This window comes from Polistes fuscatus, unplaced genomic scaffold (genome assembly GCF_010416935.1).
Source record: "Polistes fuscatus isolate 324 unplaced genomic scaffold, CU_Pfus_HIC Scaffold15, whole genome shotgun sequence".
NCBI classification, from domain to species: Eukaryota; Metazoa; Arthropoda; class Insecta; order Hymenoptera; family Vespidae; genus Polistes; species Polistes fuscatus.
The window spans coordinates 197,551-215,840 of NW_025113053.1; the positions used below are offsets into that span (position 1 = coordinate 197,551).

Below are 18,290 nucleotides of genomic sequence, written 5' to 3' on the forward strand. Positions count from 1 at the left end.
GTCTTATCGGCCGTCGGTAATAGTAGGTACCTATTTTTAAAACATCGACCGTTGTTAATGAGAGTTTCTACTTTAATAATATTGACCGTCAGGAACCTTAATATAAAATATTACCGACGTAGAGTAAAAATAATAATAGAAATCTACTATTACCGACGGTCGATAAGATAAAGGTAGATCACTACTATTACCGATATTGCCCTTAGCGGGCCTGCCACTAAAGTGGCTTTCGCGATTATTTTTTCCAGGTCTATCGCCACTATAGTGGCTCACTTAAGTAGCTTACTTATTCACTGTTTAAATTAAATAATTGTCTTCGTAGTCATTCATGTTTAAGTGAAATGTTAAAGTTTAAGCGTGTATGTACAATATATTTTTAAGAAAAATTATAATTTATTCATTTTGTTCTGCTGTTGCGGTTCTATGCCAACTTTTTTGTGCTGTTTAAACTGCTTGAACTTAATTAGAGTTTCTTTTAAACATTTGAAAATCGTAAATTAGATGGACAATTTCATTGAGGATATTCAGTACAAATAAACAAAAATATGCATACTTTAAAAATAAGATTATAAATAATTTGTCAAATTTACAAAAAAATAAAAATATGACAAAAAGACAAGTGCATTTCCTGTTAATCTTGCTGTTAATTTGGACGTTTCACGAGGCATCTACAGTGATGGACAATATAAAAAAATAATATCTATAGTTTGGAAGGTTAAAGTTAGTACCATCGGTAACGTAACATAAGTAAGAATAATTTATCGGAAAATAAAATAATTAAAACTAATAAATATAATGATGTGCGTGCAATAGATGTCGTCTAAATTCGATCATTTAAACGAAATAAAATCGAGAATGGGAGATGACGATTTGAAAAAAAAGAAAATGAACAGGATGAGTGCGAGAATGGAGAGGATAGGAGAATCAGAAGGATTCCTTTCGAAATTTAAATCCAAATTGATCGCATTTGTGTCGGAGAATCTTCGCGAGCTGAGGTGGGCCGCAATAAAATACGGTAATTTTGCCTTTTTTTCGATCTTGAAGTTGTTTGAATACTTTGTCCCAATTTGGACGGCCCGCATTTGTTCTTGTTTTTAATCCCGTTATCAGATCTCGTTTTTCCTGATTAATTAATAAGATAAATGATGAAATCATTTCGCGATTAGAATTATATTACAGAAAATAAGAATATGAACCTTTTCGTGAAGCAAATCCATGGCCAATTGTAAACCTACAGCCTTCATATCGTGCTTTTGCAAAGCACTCGTAATATACATGTACATTTCGAGAAAAGGTTCCATCGCATTCCCTAATTCAGCTTGTTCCATTTCGAGTTGGGAAAGCAAGTTGACGAACCATTCGAAAGAACGTTGATCTCGATTGATCCAAAAGAAATCGACCTGAAAGCAACAAAATAAAAAATCAATTTTTAATCATTTCTCGTTTCTACGAATGAATTATTTTTTACAAATAATTTCTTTTTCGTTTGTAATCCAATTCCACGATTCACCTTTCGTAGATGCATGATGGTAGGCGGTATTTCGTTGGCCCAAGAAAATTGACATTTGGGACAAGTTTGCCTGGCCTCCCAATATCGATGCATAATCGATCGAAGAATAGAAGCAAATGGCGTTACTCCGATACCGGTTGCAATTAATACCGCGTGTTGTGCTTGGAATATATGGCTGGATGGTGCACCGTATGGGCCATCTAAAAATATCTGAATCAAGATTATCGGATTATTTAATAAATCGCATTATCAATTGATTTGTTTCATTGAGATCGAATAAATCGAATCACCTCTAATGGTTTTCCAACTGGATAATCGATAGTTGCGTTAGAAGCCGTTTCGATTTTAATCTCAATTGATTTAATTTTATCAGTTTTTCTCATTTCTTCGTAAATGTCGTTCAATCTTCCTTTCTCCGCAGCTTCTTGTCCGATCGAGCAAGTCGCCGAAGTACAAGTTTTATTTTCTCCGACCATCGTCGGAACTAAAAATACAAAAAATAGGACAGTTGTTTATTAGCAGCGATTATTTCCATACAAAAGAAAATTCATTTCGGAATTCGTATTATTTAATTTTACTATTGTTCGAGTTCATTCCTTCGTCGTATTCGCAATTTTCAAGACTTGGAGTTTCGAATGCAATAATCGTAGGTTTTGTTCTCATGTATCGAACACTCTCAGCCAGGGATTTGTTTTGCGGGCTTAGATAAGCTCTTCCCAATAATTTCGTGCACGCTCGGCGTATCTGACACTCGTCGAAACTCTTTTCGGATTCCGATCTCCCGTAATCGCGAAGCCTAAAAATACACAAACATACGTAAACAACAAAATTGAATTCAATGAAAACATTTCTAATGAAATATTTCTCTCAAATTTGAAAACAATACTAACGCGATCGAACGTTGCTTGTTCTTATATCTCGTTTGCATGTCGGGCACGGAAAATGATTTTTCCAATGGTATTTTACTCGCCAATAAAAATTGACGTAATTTTGGTTCTTTCGTCATTTTAATCATTTTCGGTGTACCTTCGATAAAAATAGAAGAAAAAATAAATAATAATTTTCGCGCGTGCGTTGAACATAAACTCGTATGAAATCGAGCCTGATATTATCGTCTTACATTCCGGTGTTTTCAGAAATGTTCCAGTATCGTTGATAGTCGAATTTGACGAGGATGAAGGTTCGACGTCGGCAACGAAAACGAGATTGTCTATACCGCGTGAATCGGATAACGAGCACGAATCATCTTTATTTTTTTTCCCTATATTAACGCTGAGAAATCTGAACAAAAAAATATATATACGTCAATTATAATTTAATATATAATTAAATGACGTCGTTAGTTCCTTACATTAGGCAACACTTTATACACCGGATAAATGCACTTCCATGGATGGAAACTTCCATTACCGACCGAGTATAAATTGTTGCCTATCTTTAAGGGAACAGCTATAATAAACTCACGATTTTTTACGCGTAAGATTAACGTTGTTACCGCTGGCATCGTCGACGGATAAATCGTCGGCACGATGAAGTTTCATATGTTCCCTCTCGAAATATAAATATAAAGTATTAGTCCATTCACCTAGGGCTCTTATGTGAAGCCAAATGTAATCTGTCGAGAAATAAAATACAGAGTAGGTCGATGAATATCATTAAATATTATGGAATATAAATTATTTCTTTCATTACGTATGATGGCAAATTTCATTGGTAAACTCGTTACTTTTGTATTCGGTGGACCTTGAACTAATTTCTATTTTATTTCTTTGTTCTTCGAATACGAATATTAATACATCGACGTGTCCCCCAGTTGAAGAAAAAAAAGTGAAAATAAATGATAGTACGAAAATGATGGATTAACGAATGATCAAATAAATAATCTAAGTTGAAAATTAGAATTAAAAAATGAATGAAAGAATCTCGATTAATCACCTTTCATTTCCGGTGCACTGCTGATGGTGAACGGATGCCATTCGTAACGGGCTATTACCGGTATATTAACGAAAACGTAATCACCGGGATGAAAGTCAAAATTGGGTGGTCGTTTGATCTCCAAATGAGTCACCTTCGAAGGTAACAAGAGACCAGACTTTATGTAAGTCTTTCCACGTTGCGAACGAGACCAAACGAGTCTTCTTATTCTTTCGAGAAGATAAATGGTGCCTGGAACGATGAACCATTTCCAAAAATTCGGGCCATGGAATATCATTAAAATCCAGAACGGTACGTAAAGGAGGTGCGACCAATAAAATATCTGTTGGCGAAAATGTGATTTTCGTTTTAATCAATTATTGGACAAAATTGCAATGTTGTTAGGGCGAACCAAAAGTTCGTGCGTGTTTTTTCTTTGATTTATTTATTTTTTTGTTTTTTACCTCGAAGCAACCACCTCTTCTTACAAAAGGCAACGAACATACGGTCATTATAAGTAATATGACGATTAGGGCAATACCAGTTGGATTGGCGCAACCTCCAACCAATCCGAATAATTTTGGTTTGGTTGTAAATATCCATTCGGCCATGGTGTAATTCGAGTTGTTTAATTTTTCGTCGTTTATAACAACGGTACCTAAGATAATAATAGTCGAATAGTTGAATTTTATGAAAGATTTTCTATAATATATTCGTATATATATATATACATTTTTTACCGAAATTCAAAAGATGCATGATCGTGTGAATTAAACCGAAGATTATGATCAAAATCCCGGTCATCTTGTGAAGATAAATATGGTGATCCAATGGTAGTATAGATGAGAAACCATTGATTCGTAAAAATGTAATGCATTGGCGTAACATCAGAACGAGAACGAACGTACAATTGAAATTCAAGCATTGACCTGTAATTATTATGTAAATAAATATTTTTTCTTATCTTTCTTCTCTCTCTCTCTCTCTCTCTCTCTCTTCAAAATGTATATAATATATGGAAAAAGTATCCATTTAATTAGTAATATTTGTGAGTTTAATTTTACCGCAGGCGCGTGCCAGGATTACGTAGAAGTTACTTTCACGATATTCGATGATTCTCGAGACGAAAAGTATTAAATTAATTGTTAATATAATACAAATGAACGTTATGTATACGTAATTATTTTTAATATAGGGCATCGTCAATTGATGCGGTTGCAACGATGACAAAAATCCATGGAAGAAAGGTTTTTTCGTATCTTTCGGCTTAGGTGGGACCAACCAACGATCTATGCTGAAAAATTATGGTTAATTTTAATGAACTATCTGAAAAATTGCTTTTCGAACCATTTCTTTTGGTTCTAATTAGACAATTTGTTGTAAAATTTGGAAACAACTTGCACGCGTAATTGAATATATTCAACTTATATTGCAAATATATAAATTTTGATTTATAAAATATCAAAATCGCATACGAACCTAATCGATAAATTTTCTATGAAACCGTCGTGTTTTTCCAATTGTTTTTTGAATTCTTCGAAAGTGATGGCACCACGATTAGAGGTATCGGCATCTTCGAAAAGTGCGATGGTTAGATCTTTGATTTGTTCGTCGCTAAATTTCATTCCGTTTTCTTCCATGCAAACTCTCATCACGTGTTCCAATTCTCGATATTGTATAAAACCGTCGTCTATTAACAATAATGGATAAACAATAATTTCAAAGGATAAAGATTAATATAGAATTTCTATACGTGTCTATAAGGTAAAAGCCCCCTCGGTTGGCCAGGCCCCCTCTATTGGCCACTTTATGCCACAACAGTGATTATAAATTATATGCTGATGTGCACATGGTGACAGTTTTTAAAAAAAAAAATTCTAATTTTAAAATATCATTGAAAGTAATTCGGATTATTTTAAAAATATATTTAAAAACGAAAAAAAATAAAGTTGTGCAAGACTTCTGTTTTTGGATGGTTTCTTGTTAAGTAAGGTAAGGATACTGTGATTTTTATTAACCTATATATTTCATTTTTGACAATAGCAACCAAAATATTTTTTTTTTCTGCAATTAACATAGCTTAAAATTATTATAGAAATTGAAAATTAAGTGATTTTTAATTTTTCTCCATTAAAAATATGGTGGCCAAGCATGGAGACAGTATTATTGCCTGTGTTTTATCATTAGCCAACTTGTGGCTATTCGCTTTGAGGTTATATATATTTGTACATAAAGTATTCAACTAGTTTTTTTAATACTAATGAGTCATTAATTTCTTTGTACACGAGTTTTGAATTATTCAATTTTGATTTATTTAATAAATTAGTTATTAATTAATTATTTATATTTTAAATAGGAAACATGGCCAAATGAGGGGACATGCGTGGCCAAAAGAGGGAGAAAGTTGGCTAAAAATAGGGACATTGCAAATCTATGTTTTTTTTAATTTATTATTAAAATATTTATGAATAATTTGTCTTTTCTTTATTTTTATTCAAAGCTGAAAGCTCAAGCTTACAGATTAAACCATTAGTTTAGATGTAAGTTATTTTATTGAATGAATATAATTTTTTTAAAAAAGAAAACGGCTTAACTGGCCAACCGAGGGGGCTTTTACATTATATAAAATTTGTTTAAACAACAACGAACGAACCATCGATATCGTATACTCTGAAAAGAAATTTGATTTTGTCGTCGGCAGATTTGCCAGCAAATTCGTTCATAGCGTCGATAAATTCTTGAAGCGATATCGTTCCCGAATTATCTTTGTCGAATATTTGAAAAACACGTTCCGTAAAGAATGGCTGTAAATTAAAAAAAAACCAATAAATATATTAAAAAAATGTTTCTTCAATTCGTAGTTTCATTCAATGATATTATAGTATACTAATGGCTCATGCTTACGTTCTTCGAAGTGACAATATTTTCGAATTCCTCGCGACGTATTTCCTTTTGATTGCCAACAGTTTGTTTAAAGATATTCACCAACCATTCCAAGCTACGTTTGTCGAAGCCACCGCGTGGTCTGTCAAATTCATTCAAACGCAAAAACACACACACACGCGAAAGGGAAATAGAACAAAATAATTAGAGTTCGAAATATAATTGGAAAAATTTGGATTGTTTTCTAATCGAAAATGAAAATTTGAGAGTTTTACCTTGGATTACTAACGTCGTTTATAAATTCCATGATTTTGATCGCAGTTACGTATCCGGAATTTTCTTGATCGATCAATCGAAAAAGTTTATCTACTACCTACGAAATTCGTTAATTATTATTATTAAAGTTTATATCACTTGGATCGGAGTATTCAAAATGTATTTTTTTTACCCCCTTCGCGCAAAATAATTGAACAAAACTGGTAAAGTTCAATGGTTTCTCGGCGCACAATAGAAACGCCACGCTTTCTATTTGATCGATGAAATCTTGTTGCTTTTCGTTTCTGTACAATAATAATAATAATAAAATGAACAAATATATTATTAAGAAAATAATAATTATCGTAAGGATAATAAAATGAACCCTTACGTTAATCTACCCTTCATAAATTCGATCCATTCGTCCTGTTTCAATAATTCGTCGCGATCTTGATCGAACAATCGAAATAATTGTTCTAGAAAAATCTGCAATATAAATATGAAAATAAGAATAAAACTTAAATGAATCGAAAAATACTGTTCCAAATATTATAACAAAAAAAAAAGAAGAAAAAAAAAAAAGAATTTAACACGGGATGAAAGGTGGTGGTTGGTATCCAACTGTTGAATACTACTTTCATAATACACGGATTTAGCCTTTTATTATATTAATTATAGTCACTCAGAATTCTCGTATTATACCCTCCGGCTTTCATTTTCCACGATTACTGACAAAAACGGGTCATTGCCAACGGTAATAACCATCTTAACTTTTCCTATCTTTCGACTTATCCGTTATTTTTATCTTTATTATTTTTCTTTCTCTTATCTTTGGGTACGAGACGTAAAAGAAATTAATTAACAACAAAAAGAAGAAATAATAATAATAATAATAATATAATAAAAAGGTAAACTATACAAGCAATCATTTCCATAATATTACAACATCGTCGTGTTTTGTCCCTTAGCCGTCCCCCCGTTGTCTTCCGTACCCTCTGTTACACTTTGCACTTGTCGTCTCAACCCAAAAAACTATTGCAAAACGCACCCACCACTCCCTTCCGTCGCCTAAACCTAAACTAATACATTATACACATTCATACTTATATTTCTTAAATAATTCCAAACCCCGCAATTCGTTCTTTTTTTTTCCTTTTTAAATTTCTAATGGATATAAATAAAGAATACAAAATTTGTTCGAAGCGTGAATCGTTGATACGCGTTCTAATCACAATTTAATAAAATAACCTTACGCGATTTGATTATCTCATATTTTTCGTTTTATCTCAATTAAGGGGTTATACGCAGTTGCGAGGCTCGAAAAAGACGTATTTTCATGAATTTTTTATAGAAACAGTTTTTATTTCTCAAAAAAAATTGTTGGTAATTCAAATAGAGCCAACTTTTGAGAATACAATAGCGCGTCGATTATGTAAAAATTAATCTGCACCGCTCCTGTAGATGATTTCCTGAACGTCCTCTAAAAAAGACGTTTGGCGGTGATCTTCATTTTGGCGGTTTGGATTATTGAAATTAAAAAATATGGTGGATTCTTTTAAAGGATAGATTAATGCAGGTATTAAACCAAGGTATAATAAAAATTTGATTTTTGACAAAATGGCGTCTATTTGAAAAAAAGTTGTTGTTTTTGACTAAAATTTTCGCTCTAAATTGTTACAAAAAAATAGTAATAAATTTTTTAAAAATTATTCCTTATACTTAATACCTGAGGAATATATCTAAGAAGATTGTGTAAAATTCGAAACCGATCGGTTAAGCCGTTTTGAAAAATCGAGATCACCGACTTTGAAAATACCGTTTTGAGAAAAACGCGTTTAAAGTTTCAAAGAGACGTTTACGCATAGTTAAAAATTTTTGTTTGCAGCTTACATAAAGTGAAGAATATTTGTCGGATCGATTTGAAATTTCAGAGAATATACTTAAATATATGTACATTCCGAAAATGAAAAAAAAAAAAATCGATTTTTTAAAAATTCTAACTGCGTATAACCTCTTAAATAAAGATATAAAAGTATATTAAATTAAATTCAATTCAAACAAATTTAAACGTAAATAGAAATAGAAATAGAATCAAAATCGATGTAAATTAAATAACTCTCCCCCTCCCTTCTCCTGTCGCCCTTCTGAGAAATGAGATAAAAACTAATGTGAAATGTTATTGGAAAGAGAGAGAAAAAAAAAAGAAATTAAATAAAAAATTTAGGATAAAAGTAATAATTACGAAATGAAACGAACTTTATGTTTCCGGTTATGATAATAATCGAAGGAAGAGGAGGCTTTGGAGGAGGAAGGGGGAGATGTGGTTTAGGTCTTTCGTTCGGAATAATTGGTTACAAAAAAAAAAAAAAAAGAATGTAGATATAAAAAGATAAAAAAATAATGTTGCCAGAGGCATAATCGAGCAAGGTTTTCGAAGCCCGAGGCAAATGTGCACCTTGATCGAAAAGCAAGCAAGCAAGCAAGCAAGCAAGCAAGCAAGCAAGCATGTGGTCCCTCTACAGGTATAGTAATCTCTCGTTTCATTCGATCATGTGTCGTCATTATACCCTAAGGACAAATATTTAGATGTTTCCCTATTACTGTGATTTGTTTCTTTTTTTATATGGTATATTTATATATATATATATATATATATATATATAATATATATATATATTATATATATTATAATTAATTATTATTATTATTATTATGTATGAATTATTATATAATTTAAATAAATTCGATTGAGATTTGATATTTTTGAAATGATTTCGTAATCTTAATTTATATTTTTCGCATGGTGTCTCTCGTTTCATACGTTGAACGTAAATCTGATTGATATTTCAATTTTGAATCACGCGTGTCGCGCTTATGCGAAATAATTAATTGAGAGAATACAACATAATTAGTAACTGACATTGCACTTGTATTACAACCGATGCGTTCATTTTTATTAATTATTAACGCATACCTGTTCTTGAAACAATTTCCTGAATGTTTCTCTCGTGTAACGATTATCACCTTTCAACAATTCGGACAATTCCTTTAATATTTCTGTCCTTCGTTTTTCGACAAGACATTCTTCTTCCATACAACTCGTATTCTCTTCCACGATCATTTTTATTTATTTATTTATTTATTTTCTTTTTACTCTTTTATTATTATTTTTCCTTTTTTTTTCTTATATCAAACTAACACACGCTCAACGGTATTTAAAAATAATATAGAAACAAAATATATCACAGTTTTAAGAATAATTGCACGACGAGTTCATTTTTTTTTATTCTTCTTTCCACAAATGAATTAAAACAAAAAAACGAACGAATTATTCTCACTTTTTCTTCTTCTTCTTCACAGATAGGGGATGAGGGTGGGGGTGGGAGGAGTAAATAGAAAAAAAGTATGAAAATTTCACTGTTGAGAAGGACAAAAACAAGGAAGAAATAAATTAACTATAGTTGGATATAAATTTTTGTTAACGAAAATGGAATAATAATAATAATAATAAGAACTAGAAGAAGAAGAAAAACAGGTGAATTATTTTCAAAAATTTCTTTTTCGAAACTTAGCATACACGCACACGCACAAACACATACACAGATATATTTCCGCGTTTAATGTGTACACGCAATTAGAGTAAATAAGTAAATAAATAAGTATATGGGTAAGTAAATCTAAATGAGAGAAACGTTTCTCGTTTATTCGTGGCCGACTGGAAACGCGTAAACTCGTTAAATGAAAGTCGACGTGTTGTGTAGAAGTTCGAGGATCGAATCCATAAGCCTATGTGTGTGTGTGTATGTGTGATCGAAAGAGTATATACATGAAAGAGAAAGAATAAGAAGATCGAAGAAGAGAAAGATGGATATATATATATATATATAATATGTATGACCCCTTATACTCATTCAGATTATGCGTTTGAAATGAAGGAGACAGAGTACCACCTTTCACTTTTCGATCATATTCACATATCTTTCTTTTTTTTGGTTTTTTTTTTTTTTTCTTAAGGTGGTTATACGCAGTTAGGATTTTCAAAAATCGATTTTTTTTTTTTTTGCTTTTCGGAATGTACATATTTAAGTATTCTCTGAAAATTTCAAATCGATCCGACAAATATTCTTCACTTCAGTAAGTTGCAAACAAAAATTTTTAACTACGTGTAAACGTCTCTTTGAAACTTTTAAACGCGTTTTTCTCAAAACGGTTTTCAAAGTCGGTGATCTCGATTTTGCAAAAACGGCTTAACCGATCGGTTTCAATTTTACACAATCTTCTTAGATATATTCCTCAGGTATTAAGTATAAGGAATAATTTTTAAAAAAATTTATTACTAATTTTTTGTAACAATTTAGAGCGAAAATTTTAGTCAAAAACAACAACTTTTTTTCACAATAGACGCCATTTGTCAAAAATCAAATTTTTTTATTCCTTGGTTTTAATACCTGCATTAATCTATCCTTTAAAAGAATCCACCTATTTTTTAATTTCGGATAATCCAAATCGCCAAAATGGAGATCACCGCCAAAACGTCTTTTTTTAGAGGACGTTCAGGAAATCATCTACCAGGAGCAGTGCAGATTTAAATTTTTACAGAATCGACGCGCTATTGTATTCTCAAAAGTTCACTCTATTTGAATTACCAACAATTTTTTTGAGAAATAAAAACTGTTTCTAGAAAATTCATGAAAATACGTCTTTTTCGAGCCTCGCAACTGCGTATAACCCTTAAATAATACAATAATTATAAGAAAAATCAGTGATACCTGTTAAGTACAAAGGTTTATTAGTATGAAATTATTTTCTAACACAGTGGTAATATAATTGAGATTTATATTTTTACGGAATATTTGCTAATTATTATTTGTTAATATTTTATTTGTGATATTATTATATGTAAAAATATATATATGTAAAATATATAATATATAGTACACACACACATATATAGTATATATATATATTTTAAAAGAAATATACAGAAAAGTTTTGCAGTCAGTATCATTTTATTTATAGTTAAATATTTCAAACGAAGCAGTTGATGGCCATGATCATGATAACAGTTAGGTAATTTACTTATGCAATTATTGCGCATCTTGTAAATGTCAGGGGCAAAATAAGATTTGTATAGTAATCGTTAGATCGCTACAATGTTTACTACTACTACAACTACAATTACGATTATGCGTATGCAAATTCCTAAAACATGGAGTCTTCCGATTGTGATAAGCTCTCCTTAGCCAAACCCCCTTCCCCCGGCATGCTAGTCAATCAAAAAATATGTTTTTCAATGGGATATAAAAATACCATAAAATTAAATTACAATCCTCACAATCCCATAGAATATATCTTTCTTCACGCGTGTTTTATATTCTTGCGTTACTCGAATGTTAGATATACGTAAGTTCATTCAAGGACCCCCTTCCCCCCGGCAATGCTATCAATCAAAAAATATGTTTTTTTCTTCACGCGTGTTTTATATTCTTGCGTTACTCGAATGTTAGATATACGTAAGTTCATTCAAGGTTTTTTCACGAGGTCCTTACATGAACGAATAAGTCGTGCAGCTCTTTTTCCTTTTTTTTTTTTCCTTTCTATACACTTTTTTTCTCTCTCTCTCTCTCTCTCTCATCCCTTTTGGCGCTCCATAAAATTTGAACGTTAGTGCGTTTGCGCGGGTTTCCATAGTGAAATGAACTTGCGCTTTGGAAAGCAAAACTAAGTTTTAGTATACACTTCGGGACGTGTGCTCGTATATCGATGAAATTGAAAAGGAATTTGATCGTAATTTTTGTTTACGCCAATTCTCGATTGTAACAAAAGATAGAAAATGTTTAGGATGGATTAGGATGTTTTTGAAAGGATACGTTGAACGAGTTATTCGTGCTTTCATCATTGAAAGCTCAATTATTGTTTCGTTCGTTCGACACTGTTAAGGTTTGTATGCATCTCATTTATTCTTTATTATTTATAATTTATTTAGAATTATTATTTCATCCAAATGTGTGAATTATTTAAAAACAAATAAAATATATATTATTATAGATGTCATCGTGGAAAGAATTTAGCTTGATCGGTGTACTTTTTTTCGTCAATTTTGTTCCCAACGTGATCGGATCTTACAATGCATTGTGTAAATTTAATACCATGTGCATGTGTTGGGTACAGGACGACGAAGATTTCACGAAAATGGATATTGCTTGTATTAGAGTACCATTTGCTAGGTTTCCTGGTACGTACAATAGTACTTTTATTTTGATTCAACTTATATGATCGTTGTCATTTGATTTATTCGACGTTTAAGTTATTCTGACAATGAATTTTATTATTATCTTAGACGTGTCGGTGAGTTACGTTGCACAATTGGATATAGTTGGATCTGGGTTGCAAATATTGGACAACGATGCATTGGAAAGTTCAGTTGGCGTCGAAGGTTTAGGATGAATGAGTAATCGTCTCGCAAGTATCGGTGACACGTCTCTCAGGTATAAATTATTTTTTTAATCATATCAAATATATGTTATATACATTATCCACATTGCAAGTTGGCTGTGTTTGCTTATGCGCGTGGATTTATAATATAATGTATAATAATAAATAATTATAAATATAAATAATTAATTTCGTAGAGTCGTAGCCGACAGTTTAATTTCGTTGGATCTAAGTTACAATGCTTTGGAAGAAATACCGTTTAAAGCATTCGGTGATTTGAAAAAATTAAATTGGCTCAACATGCACAGGTTCGTCGATGATTTATTTTATCCAACATAAATACGAATATTTGATTTATTTGCCTAATTTTTGTTTTTCTAGCAATCATTTAACATCGTTAGACGGTGACTGGGGTTATTTGAGAACAACATTGAGAAATGGATTTTTCGGTGACAATTCGATCATCGAAGTGACCAAAATCTTTTCAACATTTGAATCGCTCATTTGGTTAAACTTGGACAACAACAACATCGAACATTTATCGGAGGAATCTTTGCCACCCAACATAGAAACTCTTAGCATGAATAATAATCTTTTGAAATCGTTTCCATCCTCGTTAGGTACATTGGCAAACTTGGATTGGCTTTATCTTCGTGGAAACGATATGAAACAATTGGAATTACCCGTTTTTCAAAGTTCGAGTTTGGAATCGATCGACGTCAGTGAAAATTCCATCGAGTGGATTGAAATTCAAACGATTTCCAATCAAACTCTCAAAGTTAACGATTTCAATTTGGACAGCAACAAGTTGACATCTTTGACGAGTGGTATGTTCGATCGTTTGGAAGCTAGAAGAATTCATTTGTCGTCCAATGGGATTCGAAACATCGACGAGGATGCTTTTCGTAGCTTGGAAAATAGTTTGGAATATTTGAACTTGGAGAATAACGATTTGCCGAGTGTACCGATTGCCATTAACGGACTCAAAAGATTGTCGTATCTTTATTTAGCCAATAACGATATAAGAAATATTTCTGCCGATAGTTTTAACAATTTTACCGATCATTTGAAAGCATTATCCCTTGCCACCAACAGTTTGGATGCCGTACCTGCGATCGCATTAGCCAGGTAATTCGATAATTCGTTCGATCAATTACATCGGTAATAATTATCAATATAATTTAATAATCTTTATTTTTTTATTTTATTTTTTTTCTTTGGAAACAACAGGTGTCAAAGATTGTTACATTTGAATCTCGGTTACAACAAAATCTCCCACGTGGAACCAGGTGACTTCGATTGGGCCGAGGATTTAGAAATTTTATTACTACGAAACAATTTTTTAACCAAATTGAAAGCCGAAGCATTTAAAGGAGCAGGTGATGCTTGTTATTTCTATAAATTTGGTATTTTAATATATTAACCATTAATATCGATACGCAGGTAAATTGAAGGAACTCAGTTTGTCGTTTAATCATCTCACCGAATTGGACGACGACTGTTTCGTTGGTATCGAGGACAGTTTGAACATTTTAGAATTGAGTTTTGCATTCGCGACGGATAATTTTCCGCAAAGGGCATTGAGACCGTTGAACAATTTACTTTGGTTGGTTCTCGACAATAATAATTTTCAATCTATCGAACCTACAGCATTTTATTCGTTTCAACAATTGCGTTACATCAATTTGGAATCTAACAGATTGCATTATCTACCGGAAAGAATATTTTTATCTAGCGTACATCCGGAATTGAAGGACGTCAAATTGGGATACAATTTTCTCGAAATGATACCGGAATCCACGTTTCACAATTTAACGGAATTGAGATCGTTGGATTTAACTGGAAATCGTATTAAAATACTTTTGTCCGATTCCATCATGGATTGTCCGAAATTAGTTACGATATCGTTGGCGTATAATAGAATCAATAAAATGGATAGAAACGCGTTCTACGGTTTGTCCAGTCTGAAATTTTTACATTTAGAATTCAACAGACTGACTACCTTGGATTTGGACGCTTTTTCCGAAATCGGTGACTCCGAGTTTGCTTTGAACGTTTCTTACAATGCCATATCTTTCATCGATTCTGGTTCAACGACCAATAATTTGACCCATCTCGATATCAGTTACAACAATTTAACGCATTTGCCAACCGAAACTTTTTGCGGTACGCCCGATTTATTGACGCTAGACATTCGCAATAATTTTATCAGCAGTCTCGAACCAGGTAAACTACTATTAATCGATAACGTTTATACGTCATATTTATTATTTCATTGATTATTCGTTTGCAGGAACTTTTGCGCTTAACCATTTGCAAGTATTGAATTTGAAAAATAATAAGATAGAAGCATTGAGGAAACAATCATTTTACGGTTTGCAATCGCTTCAACAATTGGATCTGGGTTACAACGAGATAACTCAATTGTCTACGGAACAATTTAGGAATTTAAAAAAATTGAGAATATTGAGTTTGTCTGGTAATAAAATCCGATCGTTGCCTAGGGACGTTTTCGAAGGTACCAGATTGGAAATACTCGATCTCAGCGAAAACAAATTCACCGTAGTACCGTCACCGTCGTTCATGGAAGTTGGTTATACGTTGAGAGATTTAAATATGGCCGATAATTTCTTAGATCATTTAGATTCGACCGCATTTCCAACTTCGCAATTGATATCCTTGAACTTGGCGCGTAATCGTTTGACCATTTTACCGGACAACTCGTTCGTCTCGTTGGGAAAATTATTGAACCTGAACGTATCGCATAACAGTCTCCAAGCAAATTTCAAAGAATTATTTCATTATTTGCCCAATCTGAGACAATTGTCGTTAGCCAATTCCGGATTAAGAATCGTTTCACCTTTTCCATTGACGAATCTCAACAATTTAGATTTGTCGTTCAATAATATCGACAGTACGACGGACAATCAATTTCAATATTTGAAAAATTTGAAGATATTATTGTTGACGAATAATTCGTTGAGTACTATGCCAATCGTTAGATTAAATTTACTCAGAGAACTCGACGTGTCTGGAAATCCAATTGAGGTAACGTAATCGAATAATAATTATCGATAATATCCATTTCGATTTTCGTATATTTCATTGCAGGAAATAACGAAAGAAAGTTTCTTCGGTTATTTGCGATTGGAAAAATTGGATTTGAGAAATTTGAATAGAACCAGAGCAGTCGACATGGATTCTCTCAGATCGTTGAAATATTTGAAGCATCTCAAATTACAAACTTGGCCGCAAGCGGACGGATTTAATCTTCGCGACATGGTCATTGGTTTGCCGTTGCGTACGGTTGAGATACAAGTGACGGAACATTTGTTGAAACATCAAATACAAAATGCGTTTACCAAACAATTACGAGAATTGACGATAACCGGCGCCGATTTAGAAGTCATTTCTTCCGAAGCCTTTTCTACGATCGAGGGTGGAGAATTAATCCTTAGGATAAAGAACACGCGAGTACGAAGGTTTCAATCCGACATATTCCTATCGTTGACGAAAAGATTGACCCAGTTGACGTTGGATTTAAGAGACAATCATATCAACGAGTTGAGTCCGTCTATTATTTATGGGAATTTATCATGGGAAACCGTTGGTACTAACATGGTGGCAGGTAAATACCAAATCTTCAGTTAATTTTCTTTACGATTATTATTATAATGAAAAATAAAACTTTGTTATTAGGTGGATTACAGGTATCGGGTAATCCTTTGGAATGCGATTGCGAGATAGCCTGGTTGAGTCTTTGGTTACGTAGATGGCTTCGCGAATCGCGTCAAATTCATACTGCATCGCAATCGGATGCCAGACAATTAAGGACTATCGCTGGTCGAGCTGTTTGCACCGAAACAACGCCTTCCTATTCGTCTGACAAAGTTTTGTTAACATTGGGAACACCTCACACAGCTTGTCAAGCTTCTGCACTTAGTTCTGGCAATTACGAAAGACTCGCTAGGACTTGGCTAGCTCTAATCCAACTGATCGTATTGTTGTTGTTTGCTAAATGACTCCTTCGTTGATCATTTTCATCTACGATTAAACGAGAAGAATCGTACTTTTCGTAATCGAGGAAAATAATCCGTACGAAGAGTCTTCGTTTGCGTGTGTGAGCGACTGTGTGTGTGTGTGTGCGTGTATACGTGTGTTGAGAAAAAGAAACGGCAGTTTTGGAATTGGTATACAACGAACTTGTTAGAGAAACAAAATCTCAGATCATTGAAACATTTTAGATTAGTTAAAAAAGTATACATATCGTATATATTAATCGTATACATATCGTATACATATCCTTTGTATATGTATATATATATATATTTAATATGTATAAGTGTGAACGATTCCATGAGCGTAAGAATAAGTTAAAACGTATGAATGATTTTTTCCCTTCGAAATATTTTTACAATTAATTTGCGAGGTTTTATATTTTTTTATTTGGTTTTAGGAAATTTAATATTAATATTATAGATTGTGTTGTGACGCCTGAAAATATGCAACGTTTTATACTTTAGCGATGGTTGCAATTAAACCCCTGCACGTAGAGTTTTTTTTACGACAAGTGTGTGTACGAAGGGTTGCCTATCGCAGGGGTATACAACTTGCGTTTTACATATAAGCGACGATAGAAATCGTTGTTATCGACATAGTACGAAGTGTTGACTGTTCACAGGGGTTTTACTTATTCAAATTTCTACAAGAAATCTAAAGATTTCAGATTTTTGTTAGATTCAAAGATCAAATCTGCCGAGAGATATAATTTCATCTTTTTTAATACAAAGATTACTCGAGTAATTTAGCGAATTATATTTTGTTTTATCTAACGCAAAGTAAAGCAAAGATCAAATGTTAGAAAAATGATTGTTTCTTTTGGAAGTGCGAGTGTGGTTGCTTTGCGCGTATGTCGATGAATGATAAATGAAATTCTAGATTGACGCATTGTACAAAATTTGTTATCTAACGTTTACGAACGCGTCGTCCCTCTCGTTAGATCCCTTCTTCAAACGAATTTATTCTAAAAAGATAAGGGGAAAAAAAAATAAAAAGAAAAAAAAAGAAAGATCATGAAAGTGACGACCAATCGGATGTCTGTTAAGTTTCTCTTTATTTACAAATAACTTTACTTCGTGATTTTCGTCCATGCTTTATACAAATGACAAGTATAATATTTATTTAAAAAGGGGGGAAAGGGTTTGTCTAAGAAATGGGGTGAATACAAATATCGCGTGTCTAAATTAGCGAAAAATAGAAATAGAAAGAGAAAGTGAGAGAAAGAGAAAGAGAG

General features: G+C 32.5%; 2 protein-coding genes across 2 annotated transcripts; one reads left to right on the top strand and one right to left on the bottom strand.

Moving 5' to 3' along the window:
* Nucleotides 1–863: 863 nt before the first annotated feature.
* Nucleotides 864–9,683, bottom strand: LOC122514625 (NADPH oxidase 5). The gene is made up of 19 exons (XM_043631560.1): nucleotides 9,537–9,683; nucleotides 6,954–7,048; nucleotides 6,756–6,867; nucleotides 6,583–6,680; nucleotides 6,329–6,449; nucleotides 6,078–6,228; nucleotides 4,904–5,114; nucleotides 4,489–4,718; nucleotides 4,165–4,353; nucleotides 3,889–4,082; nucleotides 3,446–3,767; nucleotides 2,975–3,125; nucleotides 2,631–2,791; nucleotides 2,401–2,536; nucleotides 2,089–2,306; nucleotides 1,801–1,994; nucleotides 1,511–1,720; nucleotides 1,197–1,400; nucleotides 864–1,122 (listed from the first exon to the last, which is right to left on the bottom strand). The coding sequence occupies exons 1-19, from the start codon at nucleotides 9,681–9,683 to the stop codon at nucleotides 925–927; spliced, it is 3,342 nt and encodes a 1,113-aa protein (XP_043487495.1). The 3' UTR covers nucleotides 864–924.
* A 2,570-nt stretch (nucleotides 9,684–12,253) lies between these two features.
* LOC122514424 (chaoptin) lies at nucleotides 12,254–18,253 on the top strand. The gene is given in 10 exon segments (XM_043631239.1): nucleotides 12,254–12,502; nucleotides 12,611–12,797; nucleotides 12,903–13,050; nucleotides 13,195–13,305; nucleotides 13,379–14,125; nucleotides 14,228–14,376; nucleotides 14,441–15,223; nucleotides 15,291–16,045; nucleotides 16,109–16,625; nucleotides 16,697–18,253. Coding segments are annotated over 9 exon segments (3,720 nt in total). The 5' UTR covers nucleotides 12,254–12,502; the 3' UTR covers nucleotides 17,020–18,253.
* Nucleotides 18,254–18,290: the final 37 nt, after the last annotated feature.